The sequence below is a fragment of the Leopardus geoffroyi genome, chromosome B3 (assembly GCF_018350155.1).
Source record: "Leopardus geoffroyi isolate Oge1 chromosome B3, O.geoffroyi_Oge1_pat1.0, whole genome shotgun sequence".
Classification (NCBI taxonomy): domain Eukaryota; kingdom Metazoa; phylum Chordata; class Mammalia; order Carnivora; family Felidae; genus Leopardus; species Leopardus geoffroyi.
Window position 1 is genome coordinate 32,014,302 of NC_059337.1, and position 22,776 is coordinate 32,037,077.

The 22,776-nt window shown below is 53.1% G+C and overlaps 1 protein-coding gene across 1 annotated transcript in view; it reads right to left on the reverse strand.

Moving 5' to 3' along the window:
- The window catches only part of LOC123583620 (coiled-coil domain-containing protein 33-like), an 81,014-nt gene that overhangs the window by 19,956 nt on the left and 38,282 nt on the right, over positions 1–22,776 (reverse strand). Inside the window, exons 8-15 of the mRNA XM_045450791.1 lie at positions 20,337–20,470; positions 16,162–16,271; positions 14,479–14,595; positions 11,183–11,274; positions 10,214–10,334; positions 3,829–3,958; positions 3,063–3,196; positions 2,040–2,111 (exon numbers count right to left, since the gene is read on the reverse strand). Coding sequence (XP_045306747.1) covers positions 2,040–2,111; positions 3,063–3,196; positions 3,829–3,958; positions 10,214–10,334; positions 11,183–11,274; positions 14,479–14,595; positions 16,162–16,271; positions 20,337–20,470 — 910 coding nt within the window. The remainder of the gene's footprint in view (positions 1–2,039; positions 2,112–3,062; positions 3,197–3,828; positions 3,959–10,213; positions 10,335–11,182; positions 11,275–14,478; positions 14,596–16,161; positions 16,272–20,336; positions 20,471–22,776) is intronic.

A 22,776-nucleotide genomic window follows, 5' to 3' on the forward strand; every position in this document is an offset into this window, starting at 1 on the left:
TTTTCCTGGTACACACCCAATCTCGATCCCTTTCTTTTCCTTTCTTCTCGGAAATCCATTACTGAAAGGTTTTCTACCCGCCTCCAGGGGGAGGGGGGCTGGGGGAAGGGGAAGCTAAAATCACAAGGCCCAGATCAAAACACTCAGCAGCTAAATGAATTCGGCAGCGTTTTCCCGCATGACTTGGAGGGATAATTTAGTGAGGCCGCCAGCTGGAAGGAAAGGGATTAATTCTGCACTTAGCACAGCTCCAGTGAATAATTCATTACTGAGACCTTTGTGCCTAGCCCCTGGGCAACTGGGGAAGTGTCCCGTCCACCTGCCTGTTGCCTGCCTGGGTCCCCCAGTGGCCTGACCAGGGGCACTTGATGCTCCTTTCGGTCCTCTGGACACAGGTGCCCAGTAAAGGGACAGGAGGCAGGGCGAGGTGAGGAGGGGACAGGCAGTGGCCACTGACAGACTCTAGACCCCGAGAAGAGGCCGTGGAGTGTTGAGCTCCGATCTGGGAAATCCGTGACATTTTCTTTAAGGACCCTTCGTCTTTCCTGGGGTCTTTCACTGCTTCTGTGTCTTCCCCTCTCAGTACCTTCCTGGTCCTACATGTGGTTTGGTGTTTGGTGTTGGTGAGGGCTGTCTGGCTGTATTTAACAAACTCTCTTTCACCAGGAATTAGAGGAATTAGAAGACAATGCAGAACATTCCAGAAGGGGAAGTGCTAACGGGAGGTCCCAGGTACTCACCAGAGGTCTTGCAGGGACACAATTGCAGGTGGCTGCATTCCCAGACTATACCTCTTACCCCTCACCATGGAATTCCTGTGTTCTCCATGCATAAGGCACAGGGCCAAGTATTACCCCAGTGCTTCTGGCTATTTTTCCTGGTATGGGACGCTGGAAGGAGTGGGCTGACCCAGACATCAGCCCCTGCCAGCATTTCCTGGGTTCATGGTCCTGAACTGCCCATATCCCGGCTTCGTGCCTGTCCCAGCACTACCGACTAAAAAGTGGAGGAATTCCAGGAGGTGCCTGGCCGGTGCACTGGGGCCAGATGACCAGGGTCCTACCTGGACTCTGAGTCCAGGGAGAGCTGACTAGAGGAAGAGATCCCATCCATCAGGCAGGGCTCAGCCAGTGGTATCTTTCCACTTGGATCAACCCAGCTGTGGCAGGCAGGATTCCAAAAATGGGCCCTCAAGATTCCACACCCTAATCCCCAGGACCCATGTCTATGATGAGCTATGACCCCTGTGATTATGTTACATGGCACAGTTGACCTTAAGATGGGGACATTATCAGAGTGGGCCTGCCCTAATCACATGAGCCCCTTTAAAAGCAGAGGGTTTTCTCTGGCTGCTGACAAAGGAGAAAGCCAGAGAGTTTAGAAGTGTAAGGGGGATTTGACATGCCTGCTGGCTTAAAGATGGAGGGGCCCATTGTGAGAAGGAATGCAGGTGGCCTTCAGCAGCCGAGAGGCCCCTTGGGATATAGCCAGCAAGGAAACAGGGACTTTGGTCCTACAACGGCAGCGAACTGGATTCTGATGACCACCTAAATGAGCTCGGAAGCACATTCTTCCCCAGAGCTTCCAGAACGGAATGTGACCTCACCAACGTCTTGATTTCAGCCATGCTGTATCAGATTGCCTACCCACAGAAATGTGAGCTCATAAATGGGTGCTGTTTTAAGGTGCTAGTTTGTTCCACAGCAACAGCAGCCGAAATCCTACTTCACCCTGGTAGAACCTTGATCCCAATGAGCGCAGCTTGGCTTGGGCTGGGTTAGAGACTGACTCCCAGGTCTGGGTGGCCCTCTGCTTTCAATTCTTTTCTTCCTAATCTCAGCTTTCTATCTTGTTTTCCAGAGCCTCAAATCCCCCTCAGATATTTCTACCCAAAGCAGCTGTCTCCTCCTCCCAGAAGCCCCTGGCCCCAGCCCCTGAACAAGGCCAGCAATTGTGAAGGAGGTTGGAACCCACTGTGGGGCTCCAGGAGCTGGCATACGGCTGCCAGGCCCTGACCTTCCCATGCGCTGCAGCCTTACCTCAGAGGAAAGCAGCTGGAAGGAGATATCCACTGTGGGGGCCTCACCATTTATGGTTTTCAGCTTGGTGTCCTAGGGGAGGAGAGAGGAGCAGTCAGCCCATGCTGGCCAAGACAGCTTCTGCCTCTGCTCTGCCCAATGCTCTGGACTGCCCAAGAAGGTGCCTGCCAGGGGCTCTGCCCGGGGCCTGAGAGGGAGGTGGGAGCTGGTCCCTGCCTCCGCTCACCCTCACTGCCTCAAACCTCCCTTCCCAACTCCACCGTAGACCTGACTGGCACTTCCAGACCTGTTTCCTGGCAGAGTAGGGAAACTCCCATTTATTGAGGTCTATTATGTCAGAATGGCCATAAGTATTTCAGGGGAAAAGGTGGCATAGAAATAAACAATGATGTAATCGTGTATTAATTCTTAATGAGAATTTATTCTGTTCTAAATACTCTACTTTCTAAATACTTTTGCTTCAGAAAAATCTCACAGCCACCCTAGGAGAAAAATTCTATTACTATGAACCCATTTTACAGATAAGGAAACTGAGGCACCGGAACTTTAATTTTCCCATGGTGATGTAATCTGTTAAGGGGTGGAATTGGAATTTGGATCCAGACAGTCAGGCTCTAGAGCCTGGGCCCTTGACTCTTTTGTCATACAGAGAGATCCTATATGGGCATGTTGTTCCCATTTTAGAGATGGGCACTTTGAGGTTCAGAAACGCGAAGAAACTTGCCCCAGGTTGCACAGTGAGAACTAGGGCAAGTTAGTATTTAAACCCAGGTCTGGCTGGTTAAAGGATTGAGCTCTTGCCACCATCCCATGGGGGCTCCCTGTACTTCTGCTCGTGTTGCTGGGGCAGGAGCTCAGGGGAGCTCCTTACACATGACAGTGGTTGGCTTCCCTGGTAGGGGCCCTGGTGGAAGCTGCTGGAGAAGCCAGATTCACTTGTGCTAGCGTGGCAAGGTGGAGCAGGGTGCAGAGGGGTGGGAGCAGGCCACCCATCACGAGCTCCGTCCAGGGTTGGGGACTCACAGTGATGGGGAGCCTCTCCACGTGCAGCCCATTCAGACCTTTCCCTGTCAGCATCTTGCGGTACAAACGGTTCTTTAGCGGCAACACGGAGATGCCCAGGGGCTTGCTGAGGGTCCACGGTTCACTGCCTTTCACTGTAGAGGGAGGACCAGCTGGGACTCCCACCAGAGCCCCCACCCCAGGCTCCTAGGATCCCAGCATGTGAGGCCCCACCAGGCGCCCGATCCGTTGGTACCCGACATCTAGTTCTCCCATCCCTCACTGCCAGCCTCTTTCCTGTCTCCTGGCCTTACCCTGCACAAGGATCCTCCTCCTCTGCTCTTTAGGGCTTCCTGAGTTCCAGGCCAAACTCCAAATGTATTCTGGGTTTCGGGGTGTGTACATGGATCTCCCTTGTCTCTGCCCTTGGGGGCTTTACTCTCTGAAGGTGGAACTCAGGCTTGGATCATCTGGTCTCTGAATTGTTTCTCCTGTAGTCTGTGAGCCCTGGGGGATCCCTCCCTCCTCGCTGACAGGTACATGGGGAGGGGACAGGGGTTCAATAAAAATGCATGGATCTAATACAGGAATAGGACTCATGTATCCTGGCCCGTGCCATGGAACAAGGACAAGGAAGGCTGCCAGGTGCTCCTCTACCTGTCTGCATGCACTAGGAACTGGGTCCCCTTAACCCATCCCTGCAGGGGGCAGAGGCAGGTGGTCTGAGCACCCCTTCATCATATGTCCTGATGCACGGCTGCCCTGGCCTGGTAGCAAACGCACTCACTGGAAGTCGAGGGGTAGAACTCCAGCACCAGGGCTGTGTCTTCTGAGAAGTTGGTGGCTCCGTCTCGGCCTTGGAAGAGGAAGGACTGATTCCATGAGGGCAGCTCCGGGGGTCCCCCAGGCTTGGACAGCTGAAAGGAGGCAGTGGGAGTGGGTGGTGAGCCCACAGCTTCTCCCAAATGAAGGATGTCCAGATATATCCATCTATGTGTGTCTATATATGTCACAAACGTTTGTCCCAATTACCAAAGCAGCATACGTGTAAGGCATGAATTTTGGAAAACACAGAAGAATAAAAAGATTAAAAAGAAAAACCCTAAATTCCTACACACTAAAGACAACTATCCTAAGCCTGTGCATTTCTTTCTAGTTTTTTCTCTGAAGCCTATTTTGTATATAATTGTCATCCTAACATCTTATGTTTTTCATTCACCATGAAAACCTGAGCATATCCAGAGTCACAGGTAACCCTGTTATCCACGATTTTCATAGCTGCAGGACATTTTCTCATGTCCAAGCACCCTGGCTTCTCCCTTCCCATGTTTTCCTAGACTATCACTGCATTGAATATTCTTTGACATGTATCTCTGTATCTCAAATTGTCTCCTGAGTACCCAAAATGGAGACCCTGAGTTAAAGGATGTGCCGTTTAAGGCATTTGACTGATCGCTGGTAAACTAGTTTCCTGAAAAGTCACACTAGTATTCACACCCAGGGCTGTGGTGGTATCAGAGATGCCAAATTAGACATGACCTCTACCCTTGTCACCAGTCCCTCTCTGCCCCACACAGGTTCCCCAGGCCTTTGCAGACACTACGGCAGGTCTGCAGATGCCTGAGCCTTGGTGTGTCTGCAGGGCATGCCAACGGGCATCTGGGGGACTTGACAGCATACTAAGTCCGCAGCTGGAGCACACATGAGTACTATTTAAACAATGAGACAAGACAGCATTGACTATGGCCGCAGAATAAGGGGCTAGATGAGACATTCCTGAAGGTGGTCAGCAGAGTTGTCTTGCAGGACGAAGGACCAGAGGAAGGCTCTGAAGTAAAATATGGCAGGGTGAAGGGAAGGAGGAGGGGTTTCCGGCTGGGAAAACAGCCCAAGAAAAAGGTCCGTGTGGCAGCAAGCGTGGCAAGGGTGGACGACACCTGGAATGAGGAGGGACTCCAGGTAGAGGAGTACTGGCATCTGCAAAGGCTGGAAAATGGGGAGTGGGGAATGGAACACAGGGGCATTAGCCTGGAACACCCAGCAGGCAGCCCTGCATGGTCCCAACACAGGGAGGGGCTGGGGTCATTGGTGCGGACCCCCAGCAGGCTGCCTTGCCTCTGTCCCCAGCCAGGGGCTGTCAGCAACAGTGGTGGCCGCTCCCACCTCCTGCTCCCCTGCGGGAATCAGTCAGTGCTCAGAAAGGTCAGCATAAATGCACCGCTGGCTCTGGGAGTTATTGATGCAGGATCTCGAAATATCAGTGTGGGCCCACTCCCCCCGTGGTGGCAGGGCCCTGATGCCTGTCACACTAATGTGCCTGCTCTGGTTCTTTGAGGCCCGGCCTGAGGCTCAGCTGTGTCTGCCTTGGCCCCTGCCCCTGGAGACATGAGCTGCAGTCACTTTGGGGCTAGGGGTCCTGAACACAGGGGCAGTGACTGGGGCGATGGGAGTGTTCCTGAGAACAGGCTCTGGAGGGAGCTTGGGGACAGCCACTTGGCCCTGGGGCCAGGCTAGAGAAGCTGCTTTCAGGCTCTGTGGGGCTTGGGAGTGGTCTTTCAGGATTGATCCCCAAACCATGCCCATCCCAGAGCCACCCTGTTCTCTTGAGTGCCAGAGGGCCTTCCCCATAGCCTGGATCATCTGCCAGGCCCTGGGACACTCAAGAAGGACCTGTGACTCAGTCCCCTGCTGCCTCCATCCCTTGCTTCCCACCCGGCGGTGGGGGGTTGGGGAAGAGGGGTATTTAATGGATGCTAGCTGTCCTCTCTGGGGCCTACTAATGTGTCTAAATGGAGCCTACTAAGCAAGAAATAGTGTCTGACTGCTCAGTAAGGACAGTTCTTTCCCTGAATGGTTTCCCAGGATGAGTCCTCCAGGAAAGATCCCTTCAGACCCACAACTGGGGAGACAGGGTCCAGCCTCTCCTGTGTATGGACGGAGTGAGGGGGAGGGGCAAGGAATCAAGGATTAATCACATTCACAGTCTGATGCCAAGGCCCTGGTGAAGGTGTCAGTGGCATGCGTGTGTGTGTGCATGCACATGCACGTATGGAGTGGGCAGGGCATGGGGTGGGGAAGCCATTGACCACAGATGCTAATGGGAAAGGCCATGGCAGGCTGTGGAATTAAGGGATGTGATTAACCCTCAGCTGTAATCTTCAGCAAAGCCATTAACCCCTTGCCACTGAGGCAGACCTGCCTTCCCTAGGGACAGAGCCTTCATTACATGGGCCCATGGGCCCTCCTTCCATTCCCCCTGGGCCCACCACATCCACACCCACACCTGCCACTGTCTGCTCTGCCCATTCCAGAAAGAGTAGCTGACAGTGGCTGATGCTGGAGGGCCTCAAGGGAGCCAGGACACCTTAGCTCTGGGCCCAGGTCTGCCTCAACCTTGCTGCAAGACCTCCGGGAAGTCCCTTCCTCTCACTGGAACCGAGCTGTCACTGTCCACTGGGAACTGTCTTATGCTCGATGCCTTGGAAGACTGTTGTGAAGGCTGAAGGAGATAATGGATACTTTGATATCGAGGTGAAAGTTCAATTGAACTCAGCAAATGCTGACTGGGGGCTCCTGCATGCTCTATACCTCAGGGGTGCTCAGGGCCTACAGGCGACCTAGAGTCAGACCCTGTCCGCTCTGGAGTTCACCATCTTCCTAGGTGATAGGACACACACACACACACACACACACACACACACACTCCTATGATCTATGCAGAGGCCTAAGCAAGTTGTGAGTTCTGGAAGCTGGGATGTCAGAGGAGAAAGTGATGACTTCTGAACGGGGTAAAGGAGGATCTGAGGGAGGAAGGCCATTCTAGGCTGAGCGCAGCAGAGTTGGGAGGCCAGAGAGGACAGCACGAACGTGGAGAAGAGCTGGGCATCCAGAGTGACTACAGAAAGCCTGTGCGGGTTGGAACAGTGAAACAGGAGGCTGTAGGGGACGAGGCCTTGTGTACCTGGTGGCCAGCGAGGGCTTTGTCCTGTCAGTGAAGGAGTCAGGGATCCAGGGGAAGAGCCTCGATCTGGGGGAGGCATTGCCCTGCCTGCTTCTCACACGCTGAATGAGATGGGCCCAAGTGGAGGCTGCTGCGGTGGGTCACGCCAAGAGAAGACGCAGCCAGCACTAGGGCAAGGTCTGCGGGTTGGAAAGGGGCCCCATGAGAGCTTGGGTACCGACTGGCCATGGGAACTGAGACGGGAGGAGATGACAGGAGCAGCCTGCTGGCCAATGGCCCTACCCCAAAGGTGCGGGGTGCAGGGGAGGAGTAATTCCTAAGTCCCACCCTATCTCGTGTCCCTCCGGTAGAGTCAGGTCAGCCCTACGGGCCCACCTATCTCTTCACTCACCAGTTTTGCCGTCATCACCAGGCTCCGAGAGGAGTGAAGCAGACTCTAAGAGCCGCCTACCCCTCAACCATTCCCCTTCCTCCCTCCTAGCCAACAGAAACTGCTTTGGTCCAGGCGGCCACCCTGCACCTCACCTGTGCACTTCGGCTACAGCAAGGCGATGATGCCACACCCCTCCTCAGTGATTGGCTGTGAGAGAAGTGCATGTGACCCAATTCTGGCCAATGAGACGAGAAAGGAGGTCTGCGGAGGGGCTGCGGGTGGGAGGTTTCCAACGCTACTTAAAAGCCACAGGTGAGGAGGAGAGGAGGCTCCTTCTTTCTCCGGTCTTGGTCATGTCTGGGGTACCCCGAATATTTTGCCTCCATGAGCTGTTAGCCACCTGAAGATGGCAATCCAGGGATGGTGGAAAGCTCCTGAGTCCTGAGGACATTGCTAAGATGGTGCATCAACCAATTCTGGCAGCATCCTACATGGGGACCCCTTGACAATTGTAACAATAAATATCCTTAGAGCTTAAGTCCATGAGGTTTCTGTTACTTGTAGCCAAATGTAACAAGGGCAATGGCCAGGCTGGCCTCAGGAGGCACTGGACACTAGGAGGGGCAGCTCTGAAAGGGATGGGGTCCACTGAGCTTCCTTCCACCCTGGGCTTGGGCGCCGTGCACAGGTTACTCCTTTAATCTCTCCTAACAGCCCAGTAAAGGTAGGAATCTGGAATTGGAGAAATTGAGCTCATGCAGCTGGTAAGTCACAGAGTGGGGTGGGGGTGGGGGTCGAACTCAGGTGTGCCAGGCTCTCAAATCTCTGCCCACGGTGCTTTGGCTTGGTGGGCAGCTGGTGGGAAGTCACAGCAACTGAAGATGTCAGAGAGGCAGGTCCTAGAAATTACCTGGTCCAACCACCACCTCTCAACTCAGAAAGGGGCTGCGGCAGGGGTGTGTATAAGCTGCTGACTGGTGCCCCTTTGAGTAGGGCTCTGCCCACCCCCACCTTGTACCACAGAGGCCTGTCCCTGTCCTCTCACTGCTGGTACGTGGGCACCTCTGTGAGTTCTCAACCTGACCCAACTACCATGTTGCCTAGTGAACAAGTGTCCTGCCATTACTGGAACCCTGGCCTTGAGTCCCACACATGCATGGGACACAGGAGGCAAGTCTTTGGAGCTAGGGGCACCTCCCCCCACCCCCCCCTCCCACAAAGATTCATTAGCAAAGGCAGCCAGAGAGGGTCCAGGGATGGGAGGGGGCTCCCTCATTAAAGCAGCCAGTGCTTCCTGCCCCTTGGGACCGCCTGCTGATTGGTTCATAATTTTCTGGGCAAATGCAGGGCCATGTGTGAGATGACTCTGGGGAAATCAGGCCGAGGATTGGTTTGGGTTTGAAGCCTCTGTCCCCAGGGTCCCCCTTCATCCCACCCCTCCCTGACACCATCACTCTTGCCTGTGTCTGAGCCTTCAAATGTCCTTGCCTTTAAATGAAGGCTGGGGCTCCAAAGGGGTGCCTCATTCTGTATTTGCCCTGCCAGACATGAACTGTGGTGGGCAGACAACAGGAAGGACTTCCCAGGTCTACGGCCATACCACCCTGAACGCGCCTGATCTCGTCTGATCTCGGAAGCTAAGCAGGGTCGGGCCTGGTTAGTACTTGGATGGGAGGAAGGACTTCCCAGGCACCCCGGTCTTCTTCAAGGCCCAGGAATGTGGGGATCACCATGTGGGGCAAGCTCCCGCTGAAGTAGAGACTATGGGAAGAGACTGAACTGGCCATTGCCTGGAGCCCAGCCACAATCTGCACATCCCTCCCCAACATATTCAAATACACTACCCTCTGGGGCGCCTGGGTGGCTCAGTCGGTTAAGTATCCGACTTCAGCTCAGGTCACGATCTCACGCTCCGTGAGTTCGAGCCCCGCGTCAGGCTCTGGGCTGATGGCTCAGAGCCGGGAGCCTGTTTCCGATTCTGTGTCTCCCTCTCTCTCTGCCCCTCCCCCGTTCATGCTCTGTCTCTCTCTGTCCCAAAAATAAATAAAAAAACGTTGGAAAAAAAAAATTTCAAATACACTACCCTCCTCTCCAGACATGATGTGCTTCATGCCCCGTGTGTCCCATCCCTATTCTCGCACTCTTATTCTCTATTGCCCTGCACCAACCCTCCCCTATTGAAAACTCAAGAGCCTTGTGTCTGGATACCCACTCGAATCACCCAGGCTTCATATCCCTATGGCCTCCAATTAAAAAAAATTTTTTTTTATTGTGGTGAAATATACACAAATAAACGGTCCCATTTGAACCATTTTTAGGTGTACAGTGCAGTGGCATTAAGTAAATTCACAGTGTTGCATAACCATCACTACTATCTATTTCCAGAACTTTCTCATCATCCCAAATAGAAACTCTGTACCTATTGAACAATAATACTCTATTGTTCCCCCTGGCAACCACCATTCTACTTTCTGTTTCTATGAATTTGCCTACTCTAGGAACCTCATATAAGTGGCATCAGATAATATTTGTCCGTTTGTGTCTTCTCTGATTTTTACAGCTCTGACAGTCCCTCCTGGTTTGCTATTAGATTACATATTATCTTGTGTTGATGTTTGACCTTTTCCTATGTGTGATGCCTACCTTCTGCAGACCAAGAGTGCCCCGAGGGCAGCTCCTCCCCAGCACAGACAGGCATGGCTCTGGGTACATGGCTGGGTTCAATAAACTCCTTAATAGTCAAGGGAATCGCTGACTGAAGGAATGAATGAATGGACATGTGGGTGAGACACTAGAGGTCTGAGCCAGTGACAGGGTGTGTGGGGGAAGGAGCCATACCTGAGGACACCCGTTCTGGCTGACCCGAGGAACATCCAAGTGCAGAAGAGACGGGATTGGGAAGGGGAGTGGGGTGATGGGCAGCCCCACGAAGGCTGGGTCCTGCTTCATTTGATTGACCCTGGGGAGGCAAGGAGACAGGGGTCAGCCCATGAGTGCTACAGATGCCCAGTACTCTTGACTATCTGCCCAAGCCTGGAAGCCATGGGGTCCCGCTTGGACGGACTCTGGGCTGATGTGAGAGAGGAGGAGGGTGCAGTGGCTTGGACACCAGGACAGGGGATGGATGGTCCTCCTGATTGCTGGCCCAAGCCTTGGGAAAGCTCATCTTGGTCAGGAGATAGGCTGCAACTCCCAGGTTCCTTTCCCCATGGCTCACTGTGGCCTTGGCCACATCTCAATGTCTCAGCTGGCCCATCTTTAAAATGCCTCACCTTTGGAAGTCCTTGCCAGAGTGACCCACCCCCATGGTTTAGGCTTAAGGTGGGGAGCACGGAGGTTGTAAGGGCAGGATTCAGGGTGTGTGCATGTGCTGAGCTCTTTAGGAGGGCTGGGAATGAGTGAATCAGTCATCTTCATTTCTCCAACAAGCAAGGGGTGTTCACAGGTCATCAGAACTCAACAGATGGTTTGGCTGAGTCTTGTTGGGCCACCAGAGGCAGTGACAGAGGCAGACAGCTCTGCCTCCCCATCCCATACCCACCGCATCAGGTTGGGAGGGGCTGAGGACCTCCTCTCCTCCTCCACATGTTGGCCTGCCCTGCAGCCTGCTCTCCAGAGAGTTCTGAGCCACCCCTCTCCAGGGGCTGAGAGCACCTTCCTGGGACCTCAGACCCAGTGGGAAGGTTTAAAGGGCCTTGGGGAGGGTAGGTTTCTAGGCCTCCTGGAATCGTGTGGCAATGACAGCCTTTCCCCTCCTCTGTCCTCTGCCCTCCCCACCCTCCTTAAGTGAGTGTGGGCCCCACTCACTTAAAATCACTGTAGTTGGGAACCACCCTGGCAATGACCACCATGGGGTCAGAGTTGTTGACCAGGGGCTCGTTGATTCCCCGGAGAAAGACCTGGGGAAGAGAGGAGGCAAGTGAGCCTTGGGTGGCCTTGGGCCCTCTCAGAAACAAGGCCAACCCATCTACCATCTTTCTCCCCAGTAATGAGATCATCGTTGCCTCCATCTGCCTCATTTGGTTCTCTGCTCAAGGCTGCTCTCCTTCAGACCCTGGGCTAGGCATTGGGAAGGCAGGGGGAGAAGACACAGATTCTGTCCCCCCATACCTCTATTGCCAACCCAAGCGATTCCTGATCTGGCTACTGGCCCTCACCCCTTACCCACCAAATGGGTTCCCACTAGCCCCTCAGTCCTCACCCCAACTCCCCCCAGCTGTGATTCCTGTGGCTTCTTCTACTTCTCTGACCCCCATCAGTGGCCTCTGCTTGTATTCTGGCCCCCAATCCATCCCCTGTCTCAGGCAATTTGACACATGATGGCAAAAACCACTTTTGTAAAAATAAATGGGATCATGTTATTTCTCCTGCTTGAGACCCAGAGATGACCCTCCTTCCACTGCCCTTAGAATGAATTCTATAATTCTAACCATCATGGTCAAGGCCTGCATGTGTGGCCTGTCTGCCCTCAGCCCACATTTCCACCAATCCCTCAGTCCTTGGCTCTAGCCTCTTTTGTCTCACACATCCAGCATACTCACTCGTTTCTGCCTCGGAGTCTTTGCATACGCTGATCCCTCTGCCTAGATTCCCCACCCCCACCCCCAGTGACTCAGTGGCTGGCTCCTTCTCTTCCTTTAGAGCTTAAATGTCACCACCTTCTGGAGGCCTTCTGTGACCTTACTAAAGTAGCCCACCCCATTCTCTTAGCCCCTGGATTGTCTCTTCTCTAGCACTCATCATAGCCTGTGTTTGTTCTAATTCTTTCTTGCTCACATTGTGTCCATTTGACTAGAACCTAGTCTCCACAGAGGCAGGGATCATGTCTACCTCATTCACTGCTGTATAGCCAGCTGTTAGCAAATGCATGTGATACAGAGTAGGAGCCCAGTATGTGTTTGGGGAATAAATGAGCACCATTTAGGAAGGAGAAAAGTAGAGGATGGGGAGGGAGAGGCTGATTGTGTTTCTGAGCACGAGAGAAACAGAATCACTGAGACCTGGGAGGGCAGGGCAGGAGCCAGGAAGTGACCTCAGCAGGGTGGGAGGGCTGGGCTTGAGCTGGTCTTGGAGGGTGGATGGGGGCCCTAATTACATGGGAAGAAGAGCAGGAAAAAGAAGGGGCTGTGAACACAGCTGAGGGCCCACTCACAACAGCTGGGTCACTATGTCACCATGGCGAGTCCCTGCTCCATGCCGGACCTTAGTATCCCAGCTCATACCCTGAGGGGTTGGACCAGACTGTCCCTGGTCCTCCCAGTTCTGACCTTCAATGGGATGAGAGTGCCTGGGAGTAAGGGCTTGTTCTGGATCCTCTTTCCTCCTCCCTGGGCACTCTCTCCTAGGACCCTGTGCCAGGACCCATCTTAGCAGGTGGCTAGCAACTCCACACAGCTGTGAGCTGATAAGGCCTTAAGATAGTGCTCAGGGCCTTTCAGTGCTCACTGGGGCCCCTGGAGACTGAATCCCTTCCCCACATTCAAAGGACTGAACGTGATGCGGGCATTTCAAACTTCAGGTGGGGGTGGGAGTCTGGGCTGAGCGAGTCCACTGCAGAGCTGTCAGGCCCTGGTGCACACAGGGACTCCAACAGGTGTAGCGGCCGAGAGCGGGCCTCTGAGAGGTGGGGGGTGCTGGCTAATTTACACCTGTTCAGTGCTATATGCTCAGGTGTGAATGAGAGAGCTGCCCAGGTGCACCTGCTCATGACAGCCGGTGAGTAAAAGAAGCAATTTCTCTTCCCACTGTGCTCTCCAGTCTGCTATCAGGACTGGAAGGGGGGCATCTATCTGCGCTGGGGCCGCGGAGTAGGTGGGGTGCTTGAGACTCTCCCAGGTAAGTCTGGAGGCTGGGGTGGGAGTGGGGCAGATCCTCAGTGGGGACCCCCCACTCCCACAGGCAAGGGTTCTGCCAGGTCTTTAAAGGTACAGTCTTCTCCCTGTGGGGTGGGGCCTGGGAACAGCAAGGCCAAGCTGTTACCACTCTTCCTTATTCTGTGTGTGTGTGTGTGTGTGTGTGTGTGTGTGTGTGTGTGTGTGTGGACTGCTGGCAGATCCCAGGAAAGAACATGATGGAAAAGGGAGGGAGATTAGAACAGGGGGAGCCTACAGGTCTGATATACACTGGCATGCAAGGTGGCTGTGGGAAAGCAGAGATGTGGGTCAGGAGCTCTGGACTTCCATACCAGACTCTCCAAGTCTCGGTGTCCCCAGCTGTGAAATGGGACTAAAGAACACTTTTGTCCTGCCAGACTTATAGTGTCGTGGGGTGGGTCAGATCAGCCACGTTGGGGCAGGGGAAGCCCAGAGCTTGGGCCTTCTCGGATCCCCCTCTCATACTCAGGCCAACACTACTTAAGTCTGTCATCTCTGGGAAGTTTGAAGGCTGTAGGGGAAAGGGAGGGGGGATAGGTCCCTGGACATCTTTCCAGAGCATTGCCCATCTTTCTGAAGCTGCTGAAAAGCTGAGAAATAGAAGGTTGGGGCATCATGTGTGCCAGCTAGGTCTAAGCTGAGCCAAGCCTGGAGGAGGCTCCGTAAGCAGTTATTGAATGAATGAATGAATGAATGAATGAACGAATGCCTAATTGGAAGGCCAGCCAAACCTCTTCAGAAATAGGACTCAAAGAAGAGGGGGAGGCCCTAAAATTTTGGGTATTGTGGGTCAGGGGTCCCTACTCCAAGTGGGACAGAAAAGGAGAGAAACAGGAAGGGAATGTGGGCCAAGGTGGGGGGTCTTTTCCTCCCCACCCCCCATGAGATTCAAACAGACATAAGGCTTTGGGAGCCTCCCTTTCTCCATCCTCCCTGCTTGGTATGTGTGGAGCAGAGCAGGACTGTATGCCTGGGAAGTGCTGGAAAAGGTTAGGCGTCATTTTCATCTCCATCCCTAACCCATCATCCCCATCATCCCAGGGTGGGTTCTTCACAAAGTACCTTGGCTATTCTTGGAAGGCCTTGTTGCATTCTTCCTTCTTAATTTCTTCCCCAGACACCCTTCCCCGCCCCACAAAGTCAGGCTAACCAGAGGTGGCCAAGGGCAGGGCCTGGGGTCTGCTCCAAGCTTGCCCCTTCACCCCCCACCCCCTGCTCCAGTCCTGGCACCTCCAGAGCTGTGTGGTTGCTGCCGATGTCGCGGTGGAAGAAACTGCCTTTCCGAACGATGGTCACATACAGTTGGGTCTTGGCAGTGGCTTCCTCAGCTTTCCCAGACTGGGTGGGCTGGGAACAGGGCAAGGGAAGAAGACACACAAGAAGGAGAGTGACTAAGGGGCAGACCCTGGCCATAAATCCAGCCCTCTGCACACAATCACTTGGCATTGCTCCACCGGGGCTCCGAGCTGATAATTAAAGCTCATGGTCCCTGCGAGCCCTTCCAAGATCAATATAATAAATCTTCCCTTTTCTATTTGAATATTTCATCGCCCTCACAAGGACCACTGCCTGCCTGCTCTCTCTGTAAAGATGTGATAACAAGGCCTGGGTTGTAAGTGGACAGAGAGCCAGGAGGTCTGGGTGATGATCACAGAATCACAGCTAAAGCACTGTCTTCCAGGTGAGTCATGAATCTCTCTGGGCCTTCCTAGCCCTGCCTGCCCCAGGTATCTCATCCAGGCTTAGGGAAGGGGCATAAGGAAGGTAAAGACCCTAGGCCATGGTTGAGGTGGTGCTTGGAAAGAGGATCAACGCAGGACCTGGTGGGAAGCAGGGAGGGAGGAAAGGAGGGGAACTGACCTGAACTGAGCACCCACAATGTGCCAGGTACCTCACTAGAGGCTTTATGCTCATTGTTGCGTTCAATTGTCCAAATGGCCATGCTCAGGGTCTCTATTTTGCCAATGAGAAGTAGAGGCCTAGGGGGTTAAGCGGCTGCTATGGATATATTGTTAGCAAGAGGCAGACCTGGGATAGAAACCCACACAATCTTGCATCACATTGTTCTTTCCGCCAAACCATAATAGGGTCTGGAGTGCACACTGAGGGGAAAGTATGCTTCTGTTCATCTCTGGCCCAGTGCCTAGCATGCAATCAAAGAGTGAGTTCTTCCTTCCACCAATCAGCATGGGGGAGAGGGAGCGGGCAGGGGAGCTAGTATGGGAAGTTCAGACCATGGACTGAGGTCCCTGAGGCTCCCCTCTCCAGGCTCATGTCAGGTTCCCTACAAGAGGGGTGCACTCCAGGGAGCACTTTCTTTCCCACACACCCCAACTCTCCTGGGCCTTCTTCCTGCTAAAGCAGTGTGTGGAGGCCGCACAGAAAGAACGGACTTGGGAGACAGTGTGACCTGGGCTCACCCTCCACTCTGCTACTCACTTGCTCTCTCACCCAGGTTGAGAGGATTCCCCTCTCTGGGTCCCAGTCCTATGTGTGCAAAACAGAATTCACCTTGATGATTAAAGATGGTGTCTAGCCCAGGACCTGAAACACAGTAGGTACTATGAAAATACCGTATTTCTTTGATTTTTAGATATATTCCCACTTTTAACATACATGAAATCAGAATATATCTTTAATTGGTGTATTCATTTCATGTAGTAGATGTTCCATGCTATTGGGCTGTTTTACAGAGATGAGTTTGGAGAATTCCAAATTTCTCATGGAAATCGTTCACGTCTACCTGTCAGGAGCTGTGCTTCCTGAGTTTCATACGACCCAAGACTTATCTTACTGTACGGTGAGCATGGGAGGCTCTGAGAGAATAGCTGGGCACATGAGGATGGTTACCATCTGTTCTTCCTCTACCTGTTCCAGGCCCACATGGGCCCAGCACCCAGGGCCCTGACTTACCTTCACCAGCTCAAAGTGGTAGGGGTGGAAGAGACTCAGGTATTTGATGGGGATTTGATAGGACAATAGCTCCTCTTTATTTTTATTGTCCATCACCTTGAGGACCATATCTGAAGAGAGAAAAAATGAGCTCAAGGTCAAAACAGGGCTTAGTGGACCAGCGTCACCCCTGGTGAGGTGAGCCAGTGGGAGGTGAGACATGGCTGAGAGCAGGGAGCAGGGGCCATGCTGAGGAACCAACACATGTGTGGGACACACACATGTACACAACTTTAAAAGCACTGTTTGAGCTCCTGTGCAGGGCAAGTGTCCGTGCTAGGTGCTGTTGGGATCCAAAGATGCAATTCTGTCCAGTGGTCCAGAAACTCCCAGCCCAGAGATGGACACACACAGTATGGAGCTCCCATCACAACACACACACATGAGCTGGCACAGAGATATGCACGCAAGCAGGAACAGTACCTCTTCCTAGGAAAAAGGCCGCTTCCCTTAGTCAAAGACATTCTCACCAGCAGCTCAGGCAGGAAGGGGAGGGCTTATCTCCCACATGTTGTGAATGGGGAAACTGAGTCTCAGTAAGGAAAAGTGATTTGCTCAAGAAATCTTCCAATATCAATAAAATATCTTCAAGGAAATGAAAATTAGTCTAACACTAAGAATAATGCACCACTTAGAAAACTCCCTCCAAAGAGACTACATTTTGTCAAAAAATGCATGAACTTCAGGATGAACTCTGAGAACATCAATGACTTAGAAATAATCATGGAAATGCTCCTTAGTGAGCACCTGCTGTGTGCAAGACATGGGGATGGGTGCTCCTGAGTCATTATTCCAACAAATCGCCACCACAACCCCTCAAGTAGGCATCACCTGTTTTTAAACTGTGGACAGTGGAGCTAAGAGAGGTTTATATTACTTGATCGCCATCACACAGCTAGTAAATGGCTGATGGGAGAGGCTAGGCTTGTAACCCTGGAGGCATCTTTTCATTCTGGAAGTCTATGGTGTGAGAGAGAAAAGGAGATGAGGAGGGAGGAAAAAAAGAGGAGGGAGGAGAGGGAGGAGAATAAGAGAGATGGAGGAGGGAAGGATCTAAAAGATCTAGAGAAGAATGGAAAAGGGAGGATGGGAAGGACGAGAGTACCTGATGGAGACTGGGGTAGCCCCTTGCTCTTTGCCTCTTTCTTGAGACAAGGACACATCAGCACCATGGACAGCTGCTGGAGGGGCGGGTTCAGCAGTCTGGGAGCCCTGTGTGGCTGGGTCACTTGGAGCTGGGTGGGTCATTTGGGTGAACATATGGAGGGTCACCTGGGTGGGTCAGTCGGTTAAGTGTCCAGCTTTGGCTCAGGTCATGACCTCATAGTTTGTGAGTTCAAGCCCCACGTCAGGCTCTGTGTTGACAGCTCAGATCCTGGAGCCTGCTTCGAATTCTGTGTCTCCCTCTCTCTCTGCACCTCCCCTGCTTGCACTCTGTCTCTCTGTCTCTCTGTCTCTCTCTCAAAAATAAACATTAAAAGAATTTTAAAAATGACTGTTGGAGGAGCATATGGAGGAGGATGAGGAGGAGGAAGAGGAGGAGGAGGAGGCAGAGGAGGAGAAGAGTTTTGCTAATTACTCTTCCTTTCTTCTTTTTTCTCACTGCTACCCTGGAAACAGAGAGGGAAATACATTTGCCAGAGTCTCTCAAGAGCTGGCCAAGTGGGATCTGTGCTCGAAAGAAAGAAGGGGAAATGCGGAAATGGGCATCCAAAAGACCTGAAGTTGCCTTGAAGGAAGTAGAATAAGACAAGAGGTTTGGAGTGAGAAGACCTGGCTTCTAATACAAACACGCCAACTTGCTCTGTGACTTTTGTCAGTCACTTAACCTCTCTGAGCTTCATTTTCCTGCTCTGCAAAATGTTAATATTTTAGAAAGGAAAATCGTTGTCTCTCTCCTAATATTGTTGCGGGGAGGGAAATGTGTTTTTCAAGCTATGAAAGTCTAAGCAAATGCTCCTTGTAGCTGTCACTATTTTCCTCTTCATTAACCATCTGTAGTGCTCTGTATACTCACTGAGCCCTGGGCAGAACTGAAAAAAATTCAGCTAGGAGATTCCAGTGCTCCCAGCCAAAACTTCATCAGTAGCTATGGCGGCTGCAGCCCCTCATGGCCACTATGCATGGGCCCTGAGTCCCTAGATCTGGTTGGAATTTGCTGAAGCTGAAGAAGGGGTGAGTGTCCTGCATTTCCTCCTCCTACCCCAGTCTTTGGAGCCCTGTGTGGGCAGCCAGCAGATGAGCTGTAATTGGGGGGAATGGACAGCCATCCCTCCCTGTTCCTGTCTCCATGCTACAAACACGCTTCATCAGCTTCTTCTCTGGGCATTGTGCCTCTCCAGCCTCCCACCGTTCCCTTTGTGTGGCCAACAAGCCATTTCTGCCACCTGCCTGCTTTCGCCCTGACACGGGTCTGCAACTCCCCTTTGCTTTCATTAACACCTCCTTGAGCTCCCTCCCCCTTCCCTCCACCTCTTGGCTTGGCCCCCACCTCCCCACCCCCACCACAGACATCACCACAGCAACCAGTTCCAACCAGGTTCCAATGAGCATCCAGCTACTTCAATCTGCAAAGAGGCACCTGCCAATATTCCCTGCCTGCCCATGAGGCCTCACTACCCTCTTGTTCCTGCAGTGAGTCCTGTCCCCTCTCTGCTGCACAGATGGGCCCCAAGGCCACTGACTCATCATGTCCTTTCCTATAGTTACATGACATGTGCAGAGCTCAAGGTGGGGTCCCAGACCACGTCTACTCACCACAAACCCTAACTTCCTGTCAGCCACATAGATACATGCACACACACACACACACACACACACACACATGCATACACACATACATGACACAAACACGCATGCCTCTGGGTACAGACACAAGCATGTACTCACACATACATACGAGCCAGCGGGTAGGCATTCACAGAGACATGCACATTCAGGCGCACACAGGCACATGCGTGAAATCCTAGGTCAATTTTTTGTCCTCTTCCACATTTTCTCAATTCACCCCAACAGCCCCACCTATCCCTTTAGAGGCAGAAAAATATCATCTGGTGTGACCCAGAATTGGCTCTGTCCCCCTTTATTGATGGGCCTCCTCACCCTCTGTCTCTCATCTTTCTGCATCTTTAGCAGCTGGCTTTCTGCTCTTTATGAGGCAGACGGGAGTTCTAAGTCCCTGGTGAGATTTCAAGGGGGGGAAGTAAAGCCGGTCCTCTGAGGGAAGGGCCACCTGCAAGATAGGAACTTGAGGTTCTTCTGACTGGATAAGAGCACAGACGCTGTGCACACCTGTGGGTCTGTGCTGACTATGCCTGATGCCAGTGCCCATAGCTGTCCTGGCATCTGCCAGTCAATACTCCTGGGTGCCCAGCCCCAGGTCTCACCCAAGAGTGGAAACCACAAAGTGCGCACACATACTCATGTACACCTGTACCTGGAGATTTCGGTGTAAGCCCTGCCTTGAAAAACTTAAATCACCTCCAGTGTTAGAATTTGCTGAAAGACAGGAGCTGGAAAGGCTTTCGGGGGTGGAGGCAGAGGAACTAGTAGGCGGTTTCTATGACAGTGGCCCGTGGCCCTCAGGAAGCACAGGAACACCGCTGTCTCACAATGGGCAGTGCCCAGGAGACAAAGCAGGATAAGGAACCATTCTAGGGAAAAACCTAGAACACTGGAGCCTCAGCGAGAGTGTGTATGGCTGATCCTAGGTCCTCCACTTATTGATTACCTGAGCTTGGGCCAGTTCCCTGAAACTCAGTGTTCCCATCTAAGCAATGGGAACAGCACTGCTCCTCCCAGGAGGAGCTCCCAGTGAGCGATGTGTGGGGATGTGCCAGGAAGCTGTAATGTGCCGTTTCAGTGGGAGATGGTAGTAATAACAACCGTGAAAATAATAACAGCGGCCGTAAAAAGATAAGCTTTCATTGTCTGGGAAATTCATTTATGTGGAACAACTCATTTTTCGAGCAGACTGAGGAGATGAGGCGTGACAGTATTATGATTTTTTTTCTTTAAAGTGCTTTTAACTGAGCCCAAAGAGGTGTTCAGGTGGCTTCCAGCTGACTCAAGAGGGAGCCTGCCTCTGCCTCACACCCCTCCCGTGCACGCCAAGCCACGTTTCGCCCCCACCTCACCTTCTTGTCCCGCATCCTCAGTTTGGAGCTCCACTTTGACCGTGTCCCCCCAGATGGGGGCTATGGTGGGCTCTGTGGTCACAGATGTGACTGCCTTGGCATTCTGGTCCTTCACATCCTCAGATGTGGTTTCCCTGGGGAGGGGAGGAGCAGGCTGAGTCAGAGGAAGGGTGTCCTGCCTGCTGCTCACCCCTTCTAGACACATTGTCCATAAATCTGAGCAAAGGGCGGACAGAGAATGGAGAGCTCCCCCCCAGGCAGACACACTCTTGTCATCCCAGGCCCAGGGGACGCCATGTCTCTCTCCTTGGCTGCCCTGACCGCCTGGGAGACCACCCTGTCTCTCCAGCCACCGCTGAGGTGTTCATGTGGACTCAGGCACCCGAGGCCAAGGGTGGGGATGGGAATGGGGGTAGACTCCTTGCCTGTCTGACTTCCTGCCCTCTGCCTTGGCAGGGTTCCCCAGCAGGCGCCTGTGTGCATAGACTCCCCATCCTGACTCTCTTCTCTAGGTTCTGTTCAGTGGGAGGAAGTCTCTGGGCAGGGCGGCTGTGTGGTGCCCGCCTGGCTGGCTTCTCCTTTGACCTTCGTTTCCCTAAGCTGCTGGCCCAACTCCCAAGGCTCAGCCCAGCTTCCTGGGCTCTGAACCTTTTCAACGGAGCACATGCACACTACTGACTTTTGCAGCACCCACTTCGTGCAGGGCCCTGGGCTGGACACTTAGAGCTGGGCACGGGGCAAGGCAGGGGGGTGGTGAGGGGTTGTGCAGGGCCAGCCTGTCCAAGGAGAGGTGGGATCTTGGGCCCTCTGCTTCCCAGTGCATCCCACAGGTATCTGACACTTATGTCCCTGAGCTCCCGAGCCATCAAACAGTTCAGCAAGAGAGTTAATACTTCTTCTGGTGAGGAGGTTATTATGTTGGGGCTGTAAATAGCGCTGCTACATTAACTGCAGCAATCGTGGATGAGGAACCATCGCAGAGAGCCTGGAGCAGGGGGAGCCACGCCATGGACTCAGGAGGGGGAGGTGCTGTGCACCAATGGTTCCCCAGGCGGAAGCACAGATGGTGTCCTCACCAGCCTTGGCGCTACCCCGGAGGCCCCCAAAGGGAGTGTGGCGCAGGCGAGCTGGCCCAGAAACTCAGAGCCAAAGTGCCCCATATGGTAGCTAAATCAGCCTGTGGCCTTCCCAGCCCACCCTGTTCTTCCCCTCCAGGAAGCCTTCAGAGCCCCCTGGTCCTCCCTGCTCCCTCTGGCCTCTGGACTTGAGTGACACAGCAGCCTGGATCTTCGCTCCCCAATTGTCTACAGGACTCCTGCGGACAACCATTCTTGTAAGAGTCCTGTCTCCAAGCTCCAGGGCTCAGCTGGAGATTCCTCTCTGCTTCAGCTGAGAGACAGTGTGGCCTGGTGATGACAACAGGGTCCCTGGAGTTCCTAATCGCAGCTCTGTCCCTTATTAGCTGTGTGACTTTGTCAAGGTACGTGCTCTTGTGGTACGTTACTTCCTTCACCTGTGAAATGGGGTTGATAATGCAGGGCGGTTGTGGGCATGAGATGAATTCATGTGTGTAAAGTAGTTGACATGTTGTTAAGTATCATGATGGTGCTAATCATCATAATCGTTTTAATTGCCCTTTTAATCATCATAATTGTTTTAATTGGCCTGGTGTCCCCCCATTTTGACCCCCAACTCTGGGTCTACCTCTGAGGATCTCGGGCTGCCATGGCCAAGGTATGGAATCCTGGGGAGAGGACAGGCTTCAGAGCCACACACAACTGGGTCTGAGGCCGCAGTTACCTCTTGACCAGGCCACCTGCCCTCTCTGAGCCTCAGTTTCCTCCTCTGTAGGTGGGACCTCCCTCCCAGGGTGGTTATAAGGACTGAGAAGAAAGCATGTTAAGCTCTTGGCACACAGAAGGCCCCAGTTCATGTTATTCCCTCATTTATGACACAAGCTGGGTGTTTCTCAAAAGTCGCTGACCCAGGGCAGCCTGGCAGGGGCAGGGGAGCACCGAGAGAGGGCTGGGATGATGAGGGGCATGCCTCCCAGACTCAGCCCTGGTCCAGACACTTTGTCTCCGCACACCTGCGAAGAAGGCCCCTCTGGCCCGGGGCTGTGAAGGAGGCTGCCAGGCTGGAGAGGAGAAGACATCAAGGCTGGCAGGGGTTGGAGCTCCCTGCCTCCTGACTTGCTAACCTCCGCTAACTCAGGGGTGCCGTCTGAGCCCCTCTTCCTGCCCCTCTGTGCCTTACACTCTATGTAAGGATGAGGTCAGTCCTCTACACCCCAAACATCTGACCTGCTCCTGCACGGACACCCAGTATTTTGTGTCAGAGCAGACAGACTGAGGGTGAGCAAGGGACCTGAACCACAAGCAGTGCAGTGACAGAATGCAGGTCGGAACCCATGACCTGTACTTGCCAGCCTGTCTCCCTC